The sequence below is a fragment of the Eucyclogobius newberryi genome, unplaced genomic scaffold (assembly GCF_026437365.1).
Source record: "Eucyclogobius newberryi isolate DKJ021-1_F unplaced genomic scaffold, fEucNew1.0.hap1 SCAF_7, whole genome shotgun sequence".
NCBI classification, from domain to species: Eukaryota; Metazoa; Chordata; class Actinopteri; order Gobiiformes; family Gobiidae; genus Eucyclogobius; species Eucyclogobius newberryi.
Genome location: NW_027316389.1, coordinates 14,799,639 through 14,823,067, shown reverse-complemented (window position 1 = coordinate 14,823,067; position 23,429 = coordinate 14,799,639). Strand labels below are relative to the sequence as shown.

Sequence of the window (23,429 nt, the reverse complement as noted above, 5' to 3'; positions counted from 1 at the left end):
CCGGAGCGACTTGTTCTTTATTCATCTTGATTTATTTGTATTTGTACACTTGCAACTGCATTTCATACTCCAGTGCAACTTATATGTTTTTTTCTTCTTTGTTATGCATTTTTTGGCTGGTGCGACTTATACTCTGGTGCGACTTATAGTTCGGAAAATACTGCATATATAGAAATAAAATTAATTTCTCCTACTGCAGCTTGAGATTGTGGTATGGCAATTGACCCGTCAATCAAAGCCGTTTTAGCTCAATATTGCAATTTACACTGAGCAAAATGTATAATTATTGTCTATGTTGTAGTTCAAAATTAAATACTTTATGTCACCTTTAACAAGCACATCTAGCTATGTCTTTGAAAGGATCGTAACAAGTTTGGTGACAGTTCACAGACTTTATATAAACATGGAAAACGACACGACAAGCACCAGACTCTTACTTAACTTGATTGAAAACGATCACTCAGTTACATTTCCTTCATTAGATTCTCGGCAGACATTCTGTCCAACCCTGGGGCAACAGGATCCCTTTTGTGTCAGCGACAAAAAGACAAAGAAATCATCGGAATAGTACAAAAAGGTTCCAGGTAAAGCAGGATGTTTTAATTTGAAGCACCAACAAAGAGCCTAAAACCCGAGAGCTTACTGTATCCGAGGTGGAGGCCTTCCCATAGACGAGACTGAAAGGGGACACCTCTCCTTACATCTGGCCCGGCTTTGTGCTTTTGTTTGGTTGATATTAGTGATGGCAGAGATAAAGGCGCGAAAGCTCCAATGACATGAAGCCATTGCTAACCTCGGGCGAGAGACTTGGCCGGGCAAGCCTTCAGCTCTTACAGTTGGGATGTTTGTTTTAGGTAACAATACTGGGAAAATGGAAAGTGGTTTAGCCGAGGAGATAAACGCTGTTAAAAGGGGTTTTGCCGAAGAACATCTGGAAGTCAAACCCAGACGCTTTTATGTGTAGGCCCATTTCCCCAAGTCCCAGTAAACAAAAGGTTGACATACTGGCGAGAACATGGATGATTCTGAACAGACTGGTGATTCAGTTATGTGGCTTTCCCTGGTATGTCCTCGTGCGAACAGTTGGGAAAATGCCACAGAAAGTTGTATAATGTTGCTATTCATAAATCCACCTGCTCCAACCTAACCATACAGGGCGTTATTCAAGTATAGGAGCGAGTCTACACCTGTGTGAGGCCACAACATCTCAGGTATGCACGGCAGACCACAGGAAGAAACAGCTGGGGGAAAGGAATAGCCACTCACTCAAGCTCTCTATTGCCCCCAAGTATTTTCTAACTTGTTACAACTCAAAATTGTCAGCTCTTTCTTTGTAAAATTACTGAAGCAACAAACAAGAAAGACGAGATATGATTTTCAAAGCTTTATTGATTTATTCCCAGACTCTGACAGGTTGGCCCAGCGGGATTGACGGATGACTCAAATGCAGAAGACAAATTAGACAACAACAACATAACACTCGCTTCACCACTATAGATTTACATATAGTGGTGAAGCAGGTTTATTCCTATGTTGCTCCTGTAGCTTGGAACTCCCTTCAATCAGACTTGAGTTTGGGCGAACTAACTGGTCTTGCTAAGGGGTCATTCCAATGGCTCCCAGAGTGAAGACATAGACCAATTATTCGGACCATTAAACCACTTTCTGATTCACCCACTCACTGCTTTATTTACCTGGCACTATTATGAGCATGCTTTGTTTTCCAGATGCTTTACAAAGCCGCCAATCAAAAGCCATCTGTCTGTTTCTGCTTAGCTGTAGTTGATCCACTGTTTGTTCATCTGCCCTATTCACAGTCGCAGGAGCAACTTCCAGCAAAGCTTTACAACGTGTCCCTTTAGTCGGGACACTGTGGCACCAATGGACCCGAGGAAAGGACAGACTAACAAGCACAGACCACCCAGTGCAAAAACAAATAAATCATGCCAGCAAGTGACATGACGCTGACATGACGACATGTTGAACTTGTATCTGTTAACAAAAACTTGTACAAGTCATTTCTTGGGTCATATACGATCAGGTAAAGATACGTAGCCTAGATGTTAAATAGTGGGTTATTTGAAGAAGTGTAATGCAACACCGGGCGCACAAAGCAGCCCAGACATCCTTCATTTTCAGCCTCTGGTTCTAATTTTGCTTGTGTAGCTGACATTCCACAGAAATCCTCCATTGTCCCAGGTCTGCAGGTCAGTAATATGAATCTGGAATATAATATTACCAAATGGCCAGGAGGCTCCCTCAGAAGAGAAGCTGAGATGCAGGCTACATTCCTCCGACACCTAAAGGAAAACGTTGTCCCATGTTAATGGTTAATCCGTAGTGTATTCAGAGACAGCAGGTGGAGAATGGACTGCAAACATAATGCAAAGCTATCAACTGGTTCAATCGCCGGGTGCTCCTGGTGTGCTTTAATTAAGGGAATTGTGGATACTTTCTTATTTTTAACAAAGTTATCTTGCCCAATGTGCTCCCATCCCATTATATACCTATTGAAAACATAAACTATGATAACATTTTACTGTTGATAAAAAATGTATACTTTGTGCACGTCATTGCTTATATAGCCTTGCATTTCTTAATTCATGACAAACTTCTATAGATTTTTTTTTTTTTATTTAAAAAGAAAATCACAAAAGGCCATGCATTTGAGTTTAGGCTGACCACTTGCTTAAAGTTATAAAGATTTATACTTTAGCTCAAAGGGGACACTGCACTACATGTGAAACATTTCTTTCTTATGGGTTAGCATCAAAACAGGCTTAGGGTTTCTGTGTTATATTTAATTATGCAGAGCAGTGCCCTGTATAGACAGCAGAGATTGTAGTTACCGGTATATTAAATCAAAGATTGGCGCCATATATCGCCAAATATAGACTGCTACATTGGCTGCTCTGGATTTCAAAATATTGGCATTGGTTTATCTCTAATTCACATCTCATGCCGTTGCAAGATTGGTCGACAGATGCTTCAGATGGTCCACTTGATACGGGACATTTTGGACTAATTTTAAAATGTGTGTTTAATCCCCTTAATTTATTCTTGTCTTGGAATTTGGGACACACATGGAACATAAAAGTGACAAAGTCAGAATTTATTTATACCTGTAACGTTCGCATGGGTGGGACATCTAAATCCTTACATTATCCACAGTCGTGCACTTTCTGTGGAAACATTATGGCCCTGGTTGTCTGGATGCCTCCTCTAGGCACCATTAAAACGACATCTTCAGAGAGTCAGAATGTATTTTCCAACAGTGCGGAGAAAAGAGCTATATTTCCCCTGATATGTCGTTTTGATTCCACCTCGTTTCTTTTTGTGGTTTGGGTCAGTGATGGATGGCACAATCAGCAGAGCGAATGACCGCAGCGTATTAGTGTGATAGAAAGATGCCACAAAAAAACAGCAGCACCGTAAAATAATGATGGCGGGCAACAGACGGGTGCAAGCAGGAGTTTGAATTCACAAGGGAAGAATGTCTTTGTCTGGTGATGTGTTTTTCTTCTTGTTACTGGCCGCTCATTGCTATGCCGCGATGCCATGCCACAAAAAAGCACCTTGCAGGATGTGTGGTTTTGGAGCCTTTGATTGGGTTCAATGACTGAGGCTGGAGAGAACCAAGAGAAACAGTCCTCGTATTCAAGCATAAAATGATTCAGAGGTGAAGACTGTGGGGCGCAACGCTCACAACTGGCAATTTAGATGCTTTTACCTGGATTTGAAAGCTGCACTTTTCTCTATATAGGAAACAGTATTTGAACATCTACCATATGCAGCATAAAAGTTATTACCATTTTGTGTCATTAATTTGCGGAAAAAATAACTCCCTTGACTCCTTGACACTGTTGACAGGCCATCAAAAAGGCATTATACACTCAAGGTACTGTGTCTCCCTGATGCACAAAGAAATTTATTAATTTTGTTCACACCACCTTTTGGAATATTGTAGATATGTTCTGGGGAAAATAACTTACTACTCAAAATAATTGGAGTGGATAGGAAACAATTTGGCACAATGTTTCAAGTGTCTTAAAAGTCACAGCATAACGACAAATTGAGAGAGAGAAAAAACGGCACAAAAAACAATCCCAGGATGACTTTGGGACTGTGAATAAACCCTGCCACATAGTACTTAGCAATCAGAAACAAGGCTACTTTCATGGTCAGAAAGAATGGGTAATACAGCTTATCTGTAAAGCCGCAGCTGGCCCAGACAAATCACTGAAAGTTTGGAGGAATACGCACAATCCACGTACACACACAGCACAGGCGCACATTCAGCACATTGGCCTCCACTATAAATACTTTTACAAACGGCACACACTGTATTGATTATTGGGCTCTGCCTTTAAATGAGGCTCTGAGCTGCTCCCTGTGCTCAGCTGTTGCATGTGGACGTGTTAATGAGATACACTAATGTTCTTCACCAGGAGTTTCAATGTGTGTGTGGGTCAGGGGTTAAATTCATCACTTACTGTAAAGGAGCCAGAGACACAAAGACAGTTACGGTAATAATCAAAATTGTATGACATAGGGTTGTCCTTGGATAAGAAGACACTTCACTCACTTTGCCTGTGAATTAATGTAGCATGAGACTGGTGGCTATGCTTTAGCGGGTCAGTAGCTACAGTGAGGTGACCTACAGAAGCTTCCAAATAGCTTGAATAATTCATTCAATTTCAAGGCATTTTTAGCATCATGAAAATAAACATATGGTTTTTAATCCATCTCTGATGTAGTCTAATGTACAACCTTTTCCCCACTTAAGACCTAAACCACAAAACAATAGGGCTAATAAGAGTATGCTTAAAGGAGTTTAGATGACCCATGCTTGAACAATTATGCAAAATATTACTCACACGCTTGACAGATACTCTTTATTGTAATTTTTTTTTTTACTTTACGAAATTTCCCCAGTGTATGAAATTTCCTCATGTGTGGACAATAAAGGATTATCTTATCTTATTGTTCTTATTGTAAAACTATAAGGTGGCAGTGACTTATCAAAACCCCATCAGAGGAACTGAAGAAGCTACTTGGATGAGTGGTGAAACTTTTTTTCTTTTTTTTTAAACAGAATTCAATTTTCTTTTGCAATTAACATTATTATTAATAACAACAAGATACTATTGTTATCTGTTTTCATAATGTACAATTAATGGTTGGCTATATCACTCTTTTTTTCCTCCATATGCATGCTACAACACGCATAACAAACACTACAAATCATTCAATAAACATATTTTTTAATTATTTATTTAGTTTGTCTAGACATTTTGAGAGGTGTTGCCATTATCAAATCTACAGTCTTATAAGCTGACATAGTTGGTGTTGTAGTAGAGTTGCTTGCCTTTGATTGATGTGGTGAGACAATTGGGACCAGCTAAGACAAAACCAAATCTTTCCCTTTACTTACTCGAGTTTGCTCAGTCTCAAGGGAAGTGCTTTAGTTCTGACACATTATTCCAGTTGATTAAAGAGCATTGCTTTGTTCTAATTCCACTGTGGACTCAAGCAGGAAATTAGTTTAGTATCTACAAACTTACTTTAACGTTTAATTTGTTCCCGAGTTTTGCAGTGTGCTAGCTGAAGTTCTAAAGGTCATCATAAAAGGATTTGATACAACTACGAATAATGTTTATCATAATGCAGGGAACTCTTGAGGACGACTAAAAATATAATTAGGATTTAGAGGGATTCCTATTGACAACAGTCGAAAGGAGAAAGCCTGTTATTTGTGAGTGAATTGTGAGTTTCATTTACCTTTGTACAGATAAATACACCGTCTACCAGTGGTTTTTGGTTTAAATATTTGTAATCTCCTCTGATCTTTTGGTACAACTACATGGTGAAATCAAAAACTCTTAAAGGTTGACTCCGCAATGCTTTTGGTCGATTAACTGATGCTGAACTAGTCGACTACAGCCCAGGAAAACACATTCATTTTTTTCTACTAGAAAAATACAAGAGGATTCAGTACGGAGGTGCACAGATTTAAGATGAATATAAAAACAGCACTGGGATCGCAATTTTTAGTAAATGGTAAATCTGTTCAGAAAGATTTATTCTAGGTTGGCAGTAAAATTGAGACAAAACATATAAATATATTGCAACATGGTCTTAAAGGTGATTTGCCAAAAGCCATACTTCAGGCTGAATCTAAAATTCAAAGAGATTCATTATGCTAATAAGACATACTTCATAGCTCCAAAAATATGCACACATGCATTTTAAACAGCTGTTTTAGGAATGAGGGGAATCATTAAGGCGAGACACTGCCAGTGTAAAAGAATGTTTATCATGTAACATTTCATATAAAAACAAGGCATTTTGTGTGTAAAAAATGTCAAAAGGCACAACTAAAAATGTACAGAGCCAGGTTAAACCTTCTTGAGTAGAGTGAAAATTTTAATAATTCCGGGTTAGAATTATATATCAACAAATCCTTCAGTACAATCAGTCAAAATCTTTGTCAAAAGTTTAAGACTGGAAGGTCTTTAAGGGGTGATCTTTATGTCCTCATGGAAAAAGAAAATGCATCATCGAAGTTTATTTATTGAAATTTAAATAAAATGTGCAGGTATGACAATGCAGTGCAGTTAAATAAAGCTTCTGTTTCTTTAAATGTTCTGTGCTACTTGTGTTCTTTTTATTTTGTCTGTTTCTCTCTGGTCTTGTTCTATGTTTTGTGTTTTATATTTCATATCAGCCAACTCGGGCACATTTACATTGTTTGATGTTGAGTAATGTGTCCTTTTTCAAATCAATAAATAAATAGAAAATGCTTCATCATGCAACTATCAAATGTTCCTTGAATCTAATATAAGGCAAAAAATAGCATGTAAGAAGATTAAAATATACTTAGGAAAACTATAACAGACATTTGTTACAGTATCAACTCATTTGTTGCCTACTATTGAATGATCAGAAGAGGCCTGAAACAAAACCGATGTCATCTGCTTCAAGACTCATAAAAATATACACTGGGAGGCTTCAAAGGGGCTCGTTTTGAGATAATTACAGTGGAAGTCGATATGGAGGAAGTGACAGAGAGCGAGATGCCGTTAGCTCTGGAGCGACCTACCCTGAGGGAAGCTTTAACCACCAGTCCCCTCCTGCGTCCACAGTACGAGAGCAGCCTCTTAGTCTGGCTCTCAGCTCTCAAGATGACACGTCTTACACTAAAAATGGCTTTGAGAAAGTCCGGGGAAATACAATGAAATACGATGTTAGCTGTGGAGACATAACTGACAGTGGACTGAATCATCTGATGTTGGAGCTTCAACTTTGCGTTCAGCGGCCTCCGATCGTTTACATTTTGCTTAAATTGAGTTGACCCATTTTTGGGGTATTGACCACAGCTGGCGCTTCAATGGACGTTTGACAGGTTATTGCTTTTATTTAAACAGATGCACATTCAAATGGCATTGCCCAAATTGGGATGTACGATATTGACAAATATTAGAATCCCTCAAACGATAGTCGGGGCAATCCAACAGAAATGTGCTGAAAACGTGTCTTTACATGTATTAGTTGAAATTTAAGTATTAGACAAAATTTGAAAAGACTTTGAAATTACCCACAGAGGTGCAGAAAGACGGAGGCACAGGGAGGAGGGAATATTCTTTAGACTTTTATTCTTTAGACTTTTATTCTGTAGACTTTTATTCTGTAGACTTTTAAATTTTTATTCTTTAGGCTTTATTCTTTAGGCTTTATTCTTTAGGCTTTATTCTTTAGGCTTTATTCTTTAGGCTTTTATTCTTTAGGCTTTTATTCTTTAGGCTTTTATTCTTTAGGCTTTTATTCTTTAGGCTTTTATTCTTTAGGCTTTTATTCTTTAGGCTTTTATTCTTTAGGCTTTATTCTTTAGGCTTTATTCTTTAGGCTTTATTCTTTAGGCTTTAGGCTTTATTATTTTTGCCACAACACAGATATTTTTGACCCCCTGAACATCAATGAAAAGTCGCGGGTCACCGAGGCTCTCTCTCTTTCTCTCTGCTCAGGTCTGCGTTCAGCACGATCTTGCATTTTGTTTGACAAACTACTATTTGAATCGCAAACTACGCAATCATCAACGGTGAATTACTGAGCTTCGTTTGGTATGCCGCAAAACGCAGCAGAAAACATGGACGGGCGGGAAGGTGCGCGGGAAGGTGCGCGGGGCGGGAGGCGAGAGCCATCTTCGCCGCTATCGCGGCTTTAATTTATGATTTGATATTTCGCTCAATTACTGCAAGAAATAACAATTACCACAACACAGTATCATTTTGGGCAAGAGCATGAATTAGAGCATGAGTTAGAATACTGTTCCAATCTTACTCCAATCATTTGGAGTTGTGTTCTCTACATAAAATACTTTGCAAAGATGGCACTTTTCAAAAGTACTTGCTTGCCTGATGATAACCCAGATAAATGACAACTTCAATATTTGCAAAAAGTGACATGACAAACGTCATGTTGTGCAGATGTTACTGCAATAAACAATCACCACGTTCAAGAAGAAACTTAGAAACTAAAATAACATCAAGGCGTGCACTTATACATCTCAGGACAAATATAATGACACTGGTCACGGTGGACCTGAGGGCAGCTGCAGTGAGTGCGGGACACAACGCTGGACAAAGAGGCAGACAGAAGAAAAGAACAGACTGATCAGCTTTCAGCACTCTTTGTTTTTCTGCACTATAGCAGGGCAAGACTGGCCCTTTCTCTGTTGTCTCCCACAGAGGAGCAGGACAGAGGCCACATTTTGGTTCGAGAGGAACTCCTCGTACTGCTCCTCCGAATGCCACAGTCAAGCAGAAAGAGTCTCTGCTCTGCACAGTCAGTGGGATAAATCTGGATATCCCAGAGGAGACCGCACTTCCTGATCATACAGAAAGATACATGAGACCATTGTCCACACATTAGGCATCCGACAAAAGCAAACTATTTTAACTTTGTGGTACTTATTTAATCATCCTGTGTCAATTTGGGCTGTAGTCATTTGGTCCTTTAGTCAATATATCGGTTGATGGCTAGTAAAAATTTCAACAAATTATTTTATTAGGATTAAGGATTTATGGACAACAGCAGAAATGAAAATGCATGGAGTCAGATAAATACAGTTTAGTAATGACTGGACAATTTAATTTGCCTTTTCACTCAATGAAGATGTTGTTTACTTCTCTGGGTACATTGGGGCTGCAACGATTAATCAGAATAATTACTAGTTGATCATTAAAAAAAATTGTAATAGTATTTTTTTATAGTTGTAATTGTTACTTATATATATAAAAATACATTTTATATTTATATTATTATATATATTTTATTATTTATTTCATCAACTTTGATTGTTTATTCTTTATTCTCAAGCAGTCCGTGTACGTAGTTTTGAGAACATTTGTCAGTGCCACGCCACGTCCCCTTTTAGTCGATTAGTTGACACACAAGGCATATGTTAAGTTGACCAAGAATTTCCATAGTCGACTACAGCCATAGTGTCAAAGCTTTGCTCCATTTAGAAATCCAAAACTGGAGCACACTGGAACAGGATCAGCGAATCTGCAGGGGGATCTAAAAAAAACATCTTTGCTCTGCAGCTCATGCCATTCGTATTAAACTATTAAAAAAGCTGTCAGGAGTCTGCTGGGACTTCTCACAGAGAGCACCGCACTACAGCCCAAGATAACCTAAAAAAATCCTGCAGAATAAGAAATGACGTGACAAGACTTTCAACACTAACTGCAAATAGTTACTATGCCGCTGCAATCTGCCTGCTGGGTGCTTTTATAGCTTGGCCAATAGGATTTCCTTGTGTAGACATAATTTCAATAATTAGCCGAGGAAAGATGTGGCAACAAGGCCGTTAGAACGTATTACACTGTGGAGTGCCATAACAGATTTTCCAGTGGCTTACAAAGTCGAATTGTTGCAAGTGGTTTGATTCTTGTGTTAGTGCAACAACAAACAGGAATTTATGCCAAGAGGAATTCCGCTCCAAACAGACATTTCATATCAGAAGTGGTACCAGTCCAAATTGGGGCAGCAAAAATACAAAAATGATCAAGATAGTTCAACATAAACAATGATTAAATATATTTACTGGTATACATATTCCTGTGACGCATACACAATTTTACACTGTGATTGTGGGGGACTTTCTCTCCCCACGTCATCACCAGATTCAAAAACATCTGAAAAAGGGGATTAAAGCCAGAGTGTAATTACAGATTTGAATTGACCAGACTCCCTGGTGTGGCTGCTGCTCCACACCAGGCTAATTGGAGTGGAAAGGGTTGGCAGGGTGATTCAGGTCAGAGAGCAAAGGTCAGTGGTTTAGTGAGTCCAGGGTCAGCATGGACTGGACAGAAGGCCGCCATCCTGGGGTCAGCAAGTGACTGAAGACAAGGGACTTACAAAGACAAAAATGTGTGTGAATGAGTAATATTGCTCAGAATAGACATTAAGTCATATGACTGTACTGACAAGACCATCGTGAGAAGTGTCTGCGGTTTCATCCATTGCATAACAACCACAAAAAGTGGACAGTGAAAACACATTAAAGAGGTTATACCATTTTATAATCAACTTTTCTTAGACAGAAGGGGAAAAAAGTGTAATAATAATAGTAGGTTCTGAATGAACTTACTATTAGTACTGGAGATATAGCAGTTATATTTAGTGCAACGTGTAATTCTTTTCTTGCCACATATATTCAGTGAGTAAAGTGAAGTACTGTACTCAATATAGAGCAGCTCTGATACATGCCCTCATGTTCCGCACGCATTGCCCATCGCCTTTTGTCAGAACATGAGTGATTGAGTCATTTAGTGACATAACGCACAACATTTCTGTATTGGTGATGATGGTGCAGAGATCATTTGTGACTGGGAAAAGCAGCGTGTGTCGGTGAGCCTCGGGGAACATAGCTGACAGATCTTTATCCGTAAATGGCTCCCTTTCCCCCCCGTTTCTAAACACTCAACATATCCGCAGCTAAAACCACAGAGCAGGCTCTAGTTTCCTTCTATGGGGAGGGTGGAGTCACGACTTACTCTAAAACCAGTCTTAGTCCTGACTCCTGGGTCCTTATGGCTGCAGTCCACAATGAATGAACGTTATTGTGAGCCGGGTGAAATGAAGGCTGAGTCCATGGGAAACTCCTCACCGAGCCAGACTCAAAACAGAACCAAAGGAAGAAGTGACCACAACAAACGCATTTCGGAACATTACAGTATTTCTTTCAAAAATAAAATCTGTATTTTGTATTGACTTTTTTATTTAGAAGTGCATCAAGTAAATTTGATGGTGGAGGGTCAGCGACCTGCTTGTCTCCATGGAGATGTTATTGATTGCCTGGAAAGATTAGCATTAAACTTATATATCTTGCTTTTATTCCATTACAGGCGTTCGTATGGCTTGAAACATACCTTGAAAACAATGCATTCTTATCATGTGAGTGAACCTATAATTTGGATGAGTTTTTAGTTAATTATTTCATTTTGAACAGAAGGATTTATATGGGACAGTGATAAAAAGGAGATGGTATAATGAGAAGATTTGAGAGTGAATTGAATTTAATCTGTGATCCAACACGTGAATCCGTTTCCTAGTACTCGTCTGAAAACAGTTGTTATGCATGAACTCCCACGTGATCTTAGTCTCGTGATTGCAGTTTGGTCAGATATGGTCAGATAAAAAAAACACTACATAGTTTTGTGAGCTTTTGTGAGCCACTTTTTAGTTGACGATCGATTTGTCAAACAAGAATGTAATTATTTAACCCTAGCCGTCACCGGTATGGAGGTAGACAATTTAAATGCCATGGAACATTCCAAGCAAAGCAATAACATACCATGGATACAAGCAAGAGAAAAGTTACACAGTGCACCTTTAAGCTAGCTATAATTAATGACGTTACTCACAATCTGGCATTTATTCCAAACAAATTTCTACTTTCTTTCATGGCACAAGGGCACAGGGACTTGAGGGTGGTCTTTGGCTTATTGACGAGACCTTCTTGCCCCATTGTCATGAGGTCAAGGTAAAAAGAAAGAAAATGGGGGTCAATAAAGAGTTACAACATGCAGTAAATTAAACTTGTGTTAAGGTTGGCCTGGACTGGAGGGGGCGTAGCCGTTCAGAGAGAGACATATGGACTCTCGCACTAAACAATGGTATGGTTCACAGCAATTGTATTTTTAGTTTTTAGTGGGATTTCTTGGCATTGGGCAAGTTTCTATATTTTATTGCCGTTACTTTATTTAACATTTTTTCTTGGGTGTGCACCATCTGGTTTGATGGCCTAAACATATGGCGCAGTGCATTTTATGTACTTGCATTGTCTTTTGCGACACAACGGGACAATGATGTAATTTAGGCTCTTTGTTAAATCCTTTCAGGCAATAAAAGCAATTGCATAAACTTTAGACCAGTCTTCTTGACATGCCACGGCAATAAACATAGCCTGGTAGAGTTATTTCTACATTTAAATGTTGTTTAAGTGCAATATTTCTGGAAAGGATGGACATATGGGTTCGAAGGGTGATTAAATCGGCCACAGACATAAAATAAAAAAGACAAAAACATAGGCGGCCCATACTATTATCACGTCAATCTAGCTAGTATCATTAAATTCCCTACGCCAGGTATGCTACAAATAGAAAGAAGTAGGTCGCAGTAAGAGGGAGAATAAACTGCTCTTGAAGCTCTACGTAAAGCATTACAGCCTGATGCAACTTTGGGCCGATATATTGACAGACTTGAACATCCCATTACTTTGAGGTTGTTTGATTTGCAAAGACAGCTTGTTGAAAGTTGTTCACGCAGTCACACAGTTGGACGGATGCCACGTGAGGCAGGTTTGAGTAAAGGAGATCGCCTTGGGAAGCGTGGTCCCGTTTTCCCAGAAGGTTGTTTTTCCAAGACTCCACCAACAACCTGCCCTCTTGAACAAGCCCCGACTTGTAATAGGACTTTTCTCACAAGTTGAGCGGAAACTCGGGTACACAATGCGGTACGACACTGGTTTCAAGGGGAATTCTAGTGCTAGACAGGGCTTTTATTTACAGCATGTTTAGCCACAATCTTCAAAAGCTTTCACTGCCACTAAACAGCTTAGGTCTGTCAAATCAATCAGATGAACATACAGACAGATTAAAGCAAGTCCCCCCCAAGTCGCCAGCAGCTTATAACCTGCGTCTTCACTGTATTGACCTCGTGGCGGCTGGTCTTCTGCCCTTCCCCCGGTCCCCGACGTGGTCTAATCCAGGCCTGACTGGGTGGCAGGCAGTGGCAGGGCCCGGTGGTCAAAAGTAGTCTGTCTGCCTTCCTGTCTGCCCATATGCTGAGGCCCCGTCCCATATGCAGCGGTCTGAAGGAATGAAAGGAGCCCAGAAAGCGCAAAACCAAAAGCAGCAAACCACCAATGACCCGTTTCCATTGGTTCTTTCAAATGGTTAATATGAAACAGAACCCAGATCCCATATAGTCCAAAAAGTCATAAAATACTATTTATATGGATGACACAGGCCTGTTGTGTGGCAATAGAGGGGGGCTACATATCAAATAATATTCTAAGTGTAATTTTGAAGATAGGCTGAATATGATACCAATGTCAATGTTCTTTATAAATGCTAAAAAAGAGCTGATCAAATGAATAAATGTGGTATTTGGTTATACTTTTACAGTCAGTCCAACATCTTTCTGATACTTAAACCTCAGCCAATGAATTTAATGTTTTAGTGCATTTCTGTTGGGTTGCCAAAATATCTTCTGATTATTGTTTGATATTATATCAAACCCTATCAACAGGATTCAGGTGAAAAGGTCCAAAGCTGCCGGCGCCGATATGTTCAGCTTTGTCCAACTTTCTGCAGCAGATGCTCCAGTGAGGTGCTATGCACAACCCGGAAGAAGACCCAAAACAAACACCGCAAGATAAAAAAAACATCCTTAAGACGCAGCTCTTGGAGCAAATAATGACATTGACTAAACTCTGCTCACCTCTGAAATATCTGCGGCTCCCAGACGGGCCCCGGAGCCCATTGCCTCCGCTTTTGGACTTTGTAAAGTTAATAAACCAAAGCCATGGTCCTCCATGAAACTCCATTTACACCACGAGAAAAGCAACACTTGCACAATTCATCCACTGCGCATGTGCACAGGACGACTTGGACGCACGTCTGCTGTTGACTTTATTTTACGAACGGGAGTCCGGGGCGTCGAGAACACGCGTCAGGGGAGTCTGTCTTCAAATGTACAGGCGTCTAACTTCTGCGTCGGGCGTGAATTTGACGCCGTGGTGTGAACAGTGCTTTAGCGGCGAGTCTCTGTTGCTAGATGTTGTTGTTGTTGTTGTTGTTGTTTTATGGCGGTTGGCATCCAATTGTTGCATTACCGCCAGACTTTATTCCTCAGACTTTTCGTAGTCCTCAGACTGTCGTAGTCCGTAAAAGTACTCCTTCCATTGCTTGATGATGGAGGTACAGGGAGGAGGTGGTCTAAAAAATAAAGTCTAAAGAATGAAGTCAAAGAATAAAGTCAAGAATAAAGTCAAAAGGTCTAAAGAATAAAGGCAAAGAATCGCCATAAAACAACAATAACAACAACAAAAGGCAAAGAATAAAGTCAAAGAATAAAGTCTAAAGTCCAGAAGTAAAGCAGTTTTCAATATGCATCATATTGCAATGTTCAAAGTACACTATGTACGCTTTCTGGTGGGGAGAACTCTCTGCTTTGATTGGAATATTCCATATAGAATTATTGTTGCCATTAATACCGTAACATGATTTTCACGGCGAACTAGCTCGCCTCACCACAGATTTGACCTGTAACTTGGCCTGATGGAGTAATCTGTTCTTCTTCATAGAGTACAAGATTAAATACCATACGAGGCAACAACATTAGAAATCTCCATGCAGCAAAGTTACCGATGTTTAAAATGAATTCATCAATTAATCAATCATTGGATTTATAACAACAGGTCTATTATTCCATTCAAAGCGTTTTGCAGTGCATTATTCATTCACTCCATACTGTGTGGTACTATACTACTATTGTGCCCAAAAAAAAAAAAAAACCAATGATGCTAAAGTTGCTAGTGTTTGTCTTGAGCTGTATGATGTTGGACCAGGGAAGGTGTTGCGGGTTGTGGGGGTTGACAGCAGTAATATCCGACGGGCCTTTGTGGCTGCTCTGAAAAGCACAGCAGGGAAGTTAGAGTGTTGCCTGCAGAAGACAGGGTTTATTAAAACTGCAAAAAAGGGGTGAATGTCCACAGATGGTGCAGTCAATAACCATTGAGTCAGTCGCGTAGGGGCGCCCACGCACTTGCCACACCCAGCACCCCAGTTCAACAGCACCCTACACCAAAGCATCAAGTGGAAACGCACACAATGCACACAGACCTAGAAGGAGGAGGAGCAGCCAAAACAGATGGCGAGTGTGTGAAGGGTGCGTAATGCAGTGCAGAAGTGCTTGGCGAGGTGTTGGGATGCCTTTAGTGTGTCAGCCTCTAAATTCCATCTACGCCTCTCCAGACTGAGAGGACGCAAAGCTCACGGGATCGGGGGAATCAGCAACCCGACGAGCCTGCAGTTTGCCACATTGTTTGCCTCTTACGAAGGTGGAGTCTAATTATAGCCCCGCTGCCAGTACACACACGCAACAAGTCAACAACCACCACGTCGTTGCTATTCTGTCATTTTAAACCCGACATCCTTATACGACTGCAAATGTACAGCGAGACGTGGCTGTGGCTACCACCCGCTGTTAAGTCATACGATTGTCACACGGTCCCTGGTTACACTTGTCGGAACAACACTTGCTCATCAGACAGCCTGAGGTGATGTGGGGATACTAAGCTGATAGCCAATTACTTCTCCACAGACCACTTGACAATTAGAATGGAAAACAAAACACGTATAAAAAAGTGGGGTTGTATGGGGTAGTGATAAAAAAATAAACAGATACAAATATTCTGAGTGACTCTTATTTTATTCTCCAAACATCAAAAGAGTATGTAAATCAGAATTATAGTTTTACTTCACATGAACCAGATGCCACATGTGTGTGACATCTGGTCTGTGGCCTGGTTGATGAGATGGCAACGTTTGGATTTTGCAGCAGAAAAAGAAAGAGGATTTGTAACTAATTGCAATCGTTCACTTACCGCCCTTAAATTGTTGAAAGACCCAGAACAGACAAGACAAGCTGTCAGTTTCAGGGTCTCGTTTCAATGGCAGAGAAGGCAGCTCAGAGGAGATGTCCAGGGATCGGACCCCTGTTGAGAGCTCGAGGATTCGGCCACTGGAGTCACGACCCTGAGCTCCAAACGCCTCTCTGCAGACTGACACTAAACCAACTTTACCCAGGAGGGGAGCGCCTCTCTGTTCCACCAAAGCACCAAAGCTTAATTCCTTTCAACTGACTTTAATTGACTGAAACCAATGGGCTCCATAAAATTCCACTGCAAGAAATTCTTCTTTATTGTTGTCGTTTTTTTCCACTAGTGTGCAGATTCAGCAGAGAGCTAAATTAAATCCTCCTGCTGCAGAACCCCTTTAATTTAGACATCATTTCTTTTACAAAATTAAGGGAAAGGGTAGTTAATGTAAATCTAATGCAAAATGATTTGGGAAGAACTAAATCAAAACATTATATTTTATTCCATGGACATGATGAATGCAGCTGAATCTGATTCGTTTGTCCTTGTGGCTGCTTATTGTTCTAATTCTTGAGTAATCGGTGTGTGTTCTCCAGACTCTGCCTGAAGCTGTTCTGCTCAACTGCAGATGTGATCCCCTCGTTATCACTCTCAATTCTCATGGCTCACATTTCACAAAAACACTTTGTAATGTGATGGGCACTGCGTTATATGAGGAAGAGGATACAAAACAAATTTGAGTTGGATGACAGTATCACATTGTAAGAAAAAGTAAAAAGTTATGTGTGCATTTAAACAAGGTGGGGGACATCAGCACTATATTTGCAATGCAAAATGAACCACCACAGTATTTTAGGGAAATGACTCACTCCCATGTGAAATACATTCTGAGATCCTCACACAATACACACCGAGCTTTATGTCCACCTGTGTGATCAGGACAACATCAGCCTTAAAACAATCCTGAAGCATCGATTAACCAGCGGTCCGAACATTCAGCACAGCATTAGGTTGCTCTGAGTATCCCAGTGGGGCTTGTGTGACAAATGGGAAGCTTCGTCATCTCTTCTTCAGCATCCTCTATGACTGTGCATCAGGCTCTATTATAGGCTAAACGCTCTTAGTCATCGTCACCGGGAGAAGAAAGGCTGCCTGACATTCTTTGCAAATGAGGGCTTGTGCTCAGCCACATGCAATCTTTTAATTCCCAAAGGAGCACTGCCCACTTGTCCTCTCCACAGTCTGCCCCAACCCCCACTGACCCTCTCCCTGCTTTCCTCTACATTTGAGGCAGGAAACATGATAGGTGGTGTTCAGGGGTGCCAACAGTGCTAAGGAACAGTGCTGTTTGGCTCTGGGCCAAATCCCCATGGTTACTCTGGAGCAAGGGACAGCTAACTCTGTCTGGGGATACGACCTGCATGCACAGTCAAGCTTGAAGGAGGAAGACGTGATAATTTAGGGTGCCATTTTCACTGTGACTTGCACACCTCCAAATCAGTTATAGGCCTATTCTTCTTGTGTGTGTGTGCGTGTGGTGGGCCACTGGCATGACTGGAATTAATTAATATTACACTATGTTTTTGAGGAGCCTCCAAGCACTCGTGTTATCTTTCTTTCTCTACAGGTGTGTTGCCTGAACCTGTGCTTTTTCCTTCTATCCACTCTGCAATACCGTGGGAAAAGCAGTAACAAAAGTATTGCATCAAACTAACTCCTTACATCGTGGCAGTAACAGGTTTTAACAGCTCAATAACAATCAGAGACAATCTGCTGAATCGATGAGAAATCAATATTAATATAGTCATTCAAAAGGAAAGAGCTGACATTGCCCAGATGTCTTGAGTTGGAGTTAAAAGCCATTTATAATAGATCATATAAATGGCTCATTCACACGCTGTTGATTAAACTCGTTTTTTTAAATTGAAGCAAATCATTTTTAACGCGTACGTTCGTGCTTAGTTTGCTGAGCATAAATCTGCGGGTGCATATTTCATGGTGTGAACACGCTGCATCTTCACTATGACTCATATAAGTGCAGCAGGTAAAGGATGCACGAGCTGCTTCCCAATTAACCACGATCACATCCCGAACACTTCACCAAAACAAACAAACAAAAAGGATCCTCTTACCTTTTACTTGACTTTCATAGTCCGCAATAATCTCTTTATCCTTTTTGAACCTCGGCGTGGACATTTTCCCTCCGCTTCAGGGACACCGTCTGCTGAAAACTTGCAGAAACTGTTTGTCAACAAGCGGCTTCCTACAGCAGCGGCCGCATCCCACAAACAGAACCAGACGCGGGGCGGGGGGAAACGGGCTAAGAAAATTGAAAACGACGCCTCAAGCGAACAGTTAGCACCACTTTAAAAACTAGCTTATCGCGGGGGGCCACGGGAGCGTTTAGTCCATTGTCCAATGTCCTCCCTTCTTCTCTGGAGCCGCGATCCAACAGGGCGAGCGCGCTCAATGGGAGCTGCGCCCGTCCAAGCGCCGAGGACCAGATTCAGCGTCCGAAGTTTGGGAGGTCTGCGCCGCGGCGATCGGGAGCTCTTCGTGGGGCTGTTCCGGTGGAAGGCTCAGTTCAAAGACTTGTGAGAGAGTCGTTTCCAGTTTGGGGACCCGCGCGCGCACACTTCCCCCCGGTTCTTCTCCCTCGACGGTCTCTCGCCAACTCTGCAGCGGCGGCAGGAGCAGCAGCAGCAGCAGCAGAGGCGCAGGCAGGGGCAGACAGGGCAGGAGCAGACAGGGCAGGCCGACTGCAGCAGAGCAGCTGGAGCACGGGAGGAACCGGAGGACGGGAGGAAGGACGGGGAGGGATCCGAGTCACACAAACGCGTACGTGCTGCTCCGAGACGCACAAGGACCTTCTCAGATTGTTGTTTCCAGACACTAAGTACATTATCGAACTGTATCACCGAAGTATTCTTTATCCTACTTTCAATTTATGTTTAAGAAATTCAAATCGTTACCAAATCTACATATTTAAATCGGATATTTGCTGTGCTTCGTCAATAATAATAAAAAAAAAAAAGTTTCGAGGACAATTTCAGTTAATTGAATACTGTCATAGCAATTAAACTTTCCATAAATGTGTTTGCAGCGCCATCTACAGGAGGAATTGAATCGTTTAGAATCATTCTTTATTTCTTAGCACCTTTTTTTAAAACAATCATGCACCAAAGCACTTAAATAAATACGTTTAAATATATTTCAAATGTAATGACCAAAAGGCAACATGTCACATCACTAACACTCACTTATGCTTTTCACCAACAATATTAGCACAACACTTCTGATCTGATTGCACTATATCTTAGAAACTGTCAATCTAGCACTCAATCTTTATGTTCAACACGGTTTTGATATATGTAGATGCGTTGATGTAATTATGGCAAACATACACAAATGAACAAAATATTAATGTTTTTAACGGCTGACTCAAAGATGCTATAATTTCACTGTCATTGAAACTATGCTGAATAAATCTAAGTGAAATAACTATGCATATGATAATGCAAAGGCAGCATAACTTAACATTCCACCACTGTAAACAGTACACTGTATAAAAAGTTCAAGCCAACTGTCACCTTTACCATTTAAAAATTTTCTAAAAACTAATTTCATAAATGCATGACACTACTATAATACGAAAAACAATCACAGATCTCAATTTACCACAGATTAAGACTGAATAATAATACTTATAATAAGGACGGGTCAGGCATTTTTAAAGAAGGTGTCTTCAATGATCTCTGTGAACCTTTCTTTCATCTGCTGTCGAAAGCTTGCGTACCACTCCAGCAGTCTTCTTCTCCGGTCTACCTTCTGCTCCTGACTAATCGCCTTTTCCCTCTCTAATATGGACGGCAGCTCCTTCCAGTCGCTGATGAATATAAATGGAGCTCCTGCAGCTTTTAGCAGACGTAGGGGAGCGGTGGACCCTGCTGAACATGTCCCTGGGGTCTGGACATCTTCCACAACTGGCACTGACCCATAAGAGCAAGCTTCATAGATGCGATAGCATTCGGTGTTGAATCCAACTGGACAAAGGGTGAGTTCACTTTGGGCCAGAGCGTTCTGGTACAGCCTCAGACTGTCTGATGTTTCCTGAGGAAGCCACCTGTTGCAAACGATTATAAACACATCAGGTATGTTGTCCTTTCACACAAACAAATATTTAGAAGTCACTAAAATGACAAAGGAATTACTTTTCGCGGGCAGAGGTAATGCATTCTTTTTCCAAGCCAGAGTTAGAGAGAACCTGCATGAGAGTTTCTCTGGAGGAATTTTTGTAAACAGTTCCTAAGAAATTGCAGATGTATTGTCTGTTTGATGTGATCAGCTGGGCATTTGGTCTAACCAAAGGAAATTGCCTGTATCTAGAAAGAAAAAGTGAAATTACATATTATATTGAAAAGTTTGTTTAAAAATGTACTGTTGCCTAATTGCGACCTACGTTGCAACACCAAGAGGCCACTGGAAGACATCCTTGTCATTAATCCAGGGGCTGTCGTACACAACAAACAGAAGATCAACAAAGCCACCATTTCTCTTCAAAAAAGGACCTATCCAGTCATTGTTGCACTGCTCATTCCCCAGCAAGACCACAGCCACATGTGACACAGTGCGCGAGTGTACCAGAGCTTGGATATGCTCTAACCACCGTGTTGAATAGGAGACTTTTTGTTGCTCGCGGCCGTTCAGAACCACAACCAGGTTATTCATGCCCAGTGGAACGTGGCCCTGGACAACAGCAGGTCCTGTATAAAAACTAGATGGGGGGGGGAAAGAAATGACAAGGAGTAAATTATAAGTAAACAGAGAATAACTACAGCAGTGCTGTATTTATTACCTGTAATCAACCTTTCCACACTGCAGTTCTCCTTCTCTCCATTGTGCTATTTTGTCTGAGGGGTTAAGTGGTCCCTCTAAAACATGTTCCCAAAGGTAAAGTCCTAAACAAATGGATAGCAGATATTATATTAACACCTAGCATTATATTGCTTAATTTTAGTGTGCAATAACTCAAAGATTTAAAAATAATCCTAAAATATAACAATGTCTTGACAATTGAAATACAATTATTGAGATTGATTGATTGATCGATTAATTGATAGTAAAATCACGTACCTATAGCGGCTTTCCCCCAGATTTGCACTTTGTATCTCTTAGGTTCGTTTTTGTTTATCTTATTTTTGTCCAAATACTGTTTGAAGGCGTTTCTCTTTTTGTTCAGGGCTGAGTTGTAGTCCACCAGTTCATTCTCCCACGGATTCCACTCATCCGCAACAACAGGCGCAGCTCCTCCATCTCTAACACCACCTACGAATATAAAGGATTTACATTTCAAAATAGTTCATTTCATCGCTCCTGGTGTAATGATACTTAAAATTATACAAGTATAACTGAGCGCTTAGTAAAACAAATAGGTAAGAAAATACCCGACAGTGCGTTGCCTTTGTTTACCACTCGGTGAACACGGGAGATTGCTTTGGTACTAAAAAACACGTTGTATGCAGCGTAAAGTGAAAATGCTACATACGCAAAAATTATAAGAAGAAAAAGTTTTCTTTTTGGTATTTTCATGTTGTTTTTTATTTAAATCTCAGGTTACCATCTTGCAGCTAGTCTTCATTTCTGTCATAAGGACCCTTGTTTACATCACGTGGACACCAAAATGCAGGCAGTTCAAATACATGCCTGTGAGAAAATAACACAGTACTATATACATTCATGGTTTAAGCTTATATCATGGCTCGTTGAAGCCCGTGACAGTTGACAATGGAGTATTTTCTATCGTGTTAGACACTCTAACTGGAGAATAGTGCATTTGTGTTTGATGAATATGAGCAGGGAATGTTGTGCCTTCTCGTACATAGAGGCGGAGCCGCTTCTGTTCACATCAGCAGAGGCAGGTTTACGCCATGGATGTGGTTTACGCACGGATTGAGGTCGGGGGTCCCCTTTTGTGGATCTTCTGTCAATCTAATTTGGGCAAAAATGTTGTCCATAGCCGCTCGTTACGGGTCGCTTCCTCCGTACTTCCAGGCGATAAATAATGGGGTTACAAACTTTTCATTTGGAGCAAAGGACGTGGGATAAGCTGTTACAGATTTATCACTTTGCTAATGGATAAATGCTAACCCTAAGAGAAGAAGCATCAGTGTAACTTTTAAAACCATATAATTGAGATTAATGTATTACGCTTAGTCGGTTAAGTGTCCTCAGGGTGTCCTGATTTAATCAAAGATGTGCTAGTGACTTATACTAGTCTGTAGTCCACTAGTGAATAATGATCTGACTGTTTCAAACAACATACAAATGTACAGGTTTAGGAATCCGGCTGGCCCAGGTTCAGCCCTATATTCCCCGGACCTTCACCGTGGCTAGATATGATGCCGTTGTGTTATGCTGTAAAACCATACATTTATGAACAACTATTGGGGATGTGGAACTGTATGTGCCTACCCTATAATTGAGGAGAATTTGAAGAGATTCAAGACAACAGACAACATGAGGTACCGTAGTTCCCCCGTTCATTGAAAAGGGAGAACATGGGTACCGGGGAATAGGTAAGCAACCGGCTGGACCACAGAGACCTAAAGTACACTGATTTCTTAGACTTCCGTCAGCCTGAAGTTGTTGATCCATACAAGTCCTCCCAGGACAGCAGTGAATCCAGAAGATCCTTCTACGTCCTCACAGGTCCACGCAACAGTTTGTGTCATCTATGAGTGCATCAGCTGATTTTCTTGGCCTTGTCTAAGATTAAGGTCAAGTTGGGTGACATTCCTGTAGGTAAAAACGTGACCTTTAAGTGGAGATACACAATACAGAAAAATTGCTACAGATGTTGTGTGATCCTGAGCACGAAAAGGACCAATCCTCATTGGGTTATTGTTCTTTCTGCGTGTCACTTGGTTTGTGTATCCATAGCCCATGCTGGAGACTATGGAGGTTACTACTGTCCTTGCCATGCCTCATTGTGATGCATCTGGAAGAAACTGAAAAGGACCTGCTCCTCTAAACCTTGAGGTTACTTGCTATGAATTTCCTGATGATGAGACTGTACTTGTGGAATAAACAAGAGATATGTTTCTAGCCTTCTTCTTGAAAATGGATTCAAGTAACTGAGGGAATGTGAGTGAGGATTTACATATTAAAGATAATATTTCACACCCTCTGCCTCTTTGTTGCCTTATAGTATAAATACAACAAAATGTGTCAGCAATCTACAGACCTACACCCAAGCAGA

General features: G+C 40.8%; 2 protein-coding genes and 1 pseudogene across 8 annotated transcripts in view; 1 reads left to right on the top strand and 2 right to left on the bottom strand.

The window, feature by feature from the left end:
- The window catches only part of srgap1a (SLIT-ROBO Rho GTPase activating protein 1a), a 72,818-nt gene extending 54,340 nt beyond the window's left edge, over positions 1-18,478 (bottom strand). For all 7 annotated transcript variants that reach the window (XR_011924527.1, XM_072435561.1, XM_072435562.1 and 4 more), the window contains exon 1: positions 18,304-18,478. Coding sequence is in view for 6 of the 7 variants with exons in the window: in XM_072435561.1 (XP_072291662.1) it covers positions 18,304-18,367 (64 nt within the window). In the remaining variant the exon portion in view is untranslated. The remainder of the gene's footprint in view (positions 1-18,303) is intronic.
- Positions 2,672-21,845, bottom strand: rxylt1 (ribitol xylosyltransferase 1). The gene is made up of 7 exons (XM_072435567.1): positions 21,616-21,845; positions 21,305-21,496; positions 21,027-21,129; positions 20,631-20,945; positions 20,383-20,553; positions 19,613-20,294; positions 2,672-2,684 (listed from the first exon to the last, which is right to left on the bottom strand). Exons 1-6 carry the CDS (start codon positions 21,758-21,760, stop codon positions 19,892-19,894), a joined length of 1,329 nt encoding a protein of 442 aa, XP_072291668.1. The 5' UTR covers positions 21,761-21,845; the 3' UTR covers positions 2,672-2,684; positions 19,613-19,891.
- Positions 21,846-22,174: 329 nt separating this feature from the next.
- LOC140349346 (cytochrome b-c1 complex subunit Rieske, mitochondrial-like) lies at positions 22,175-23,426 on the top strand (annotated as a pseudogene).
- The last annotated feature ends 3 nt before the right edge of the window (positions 23,427-23,429 follow it).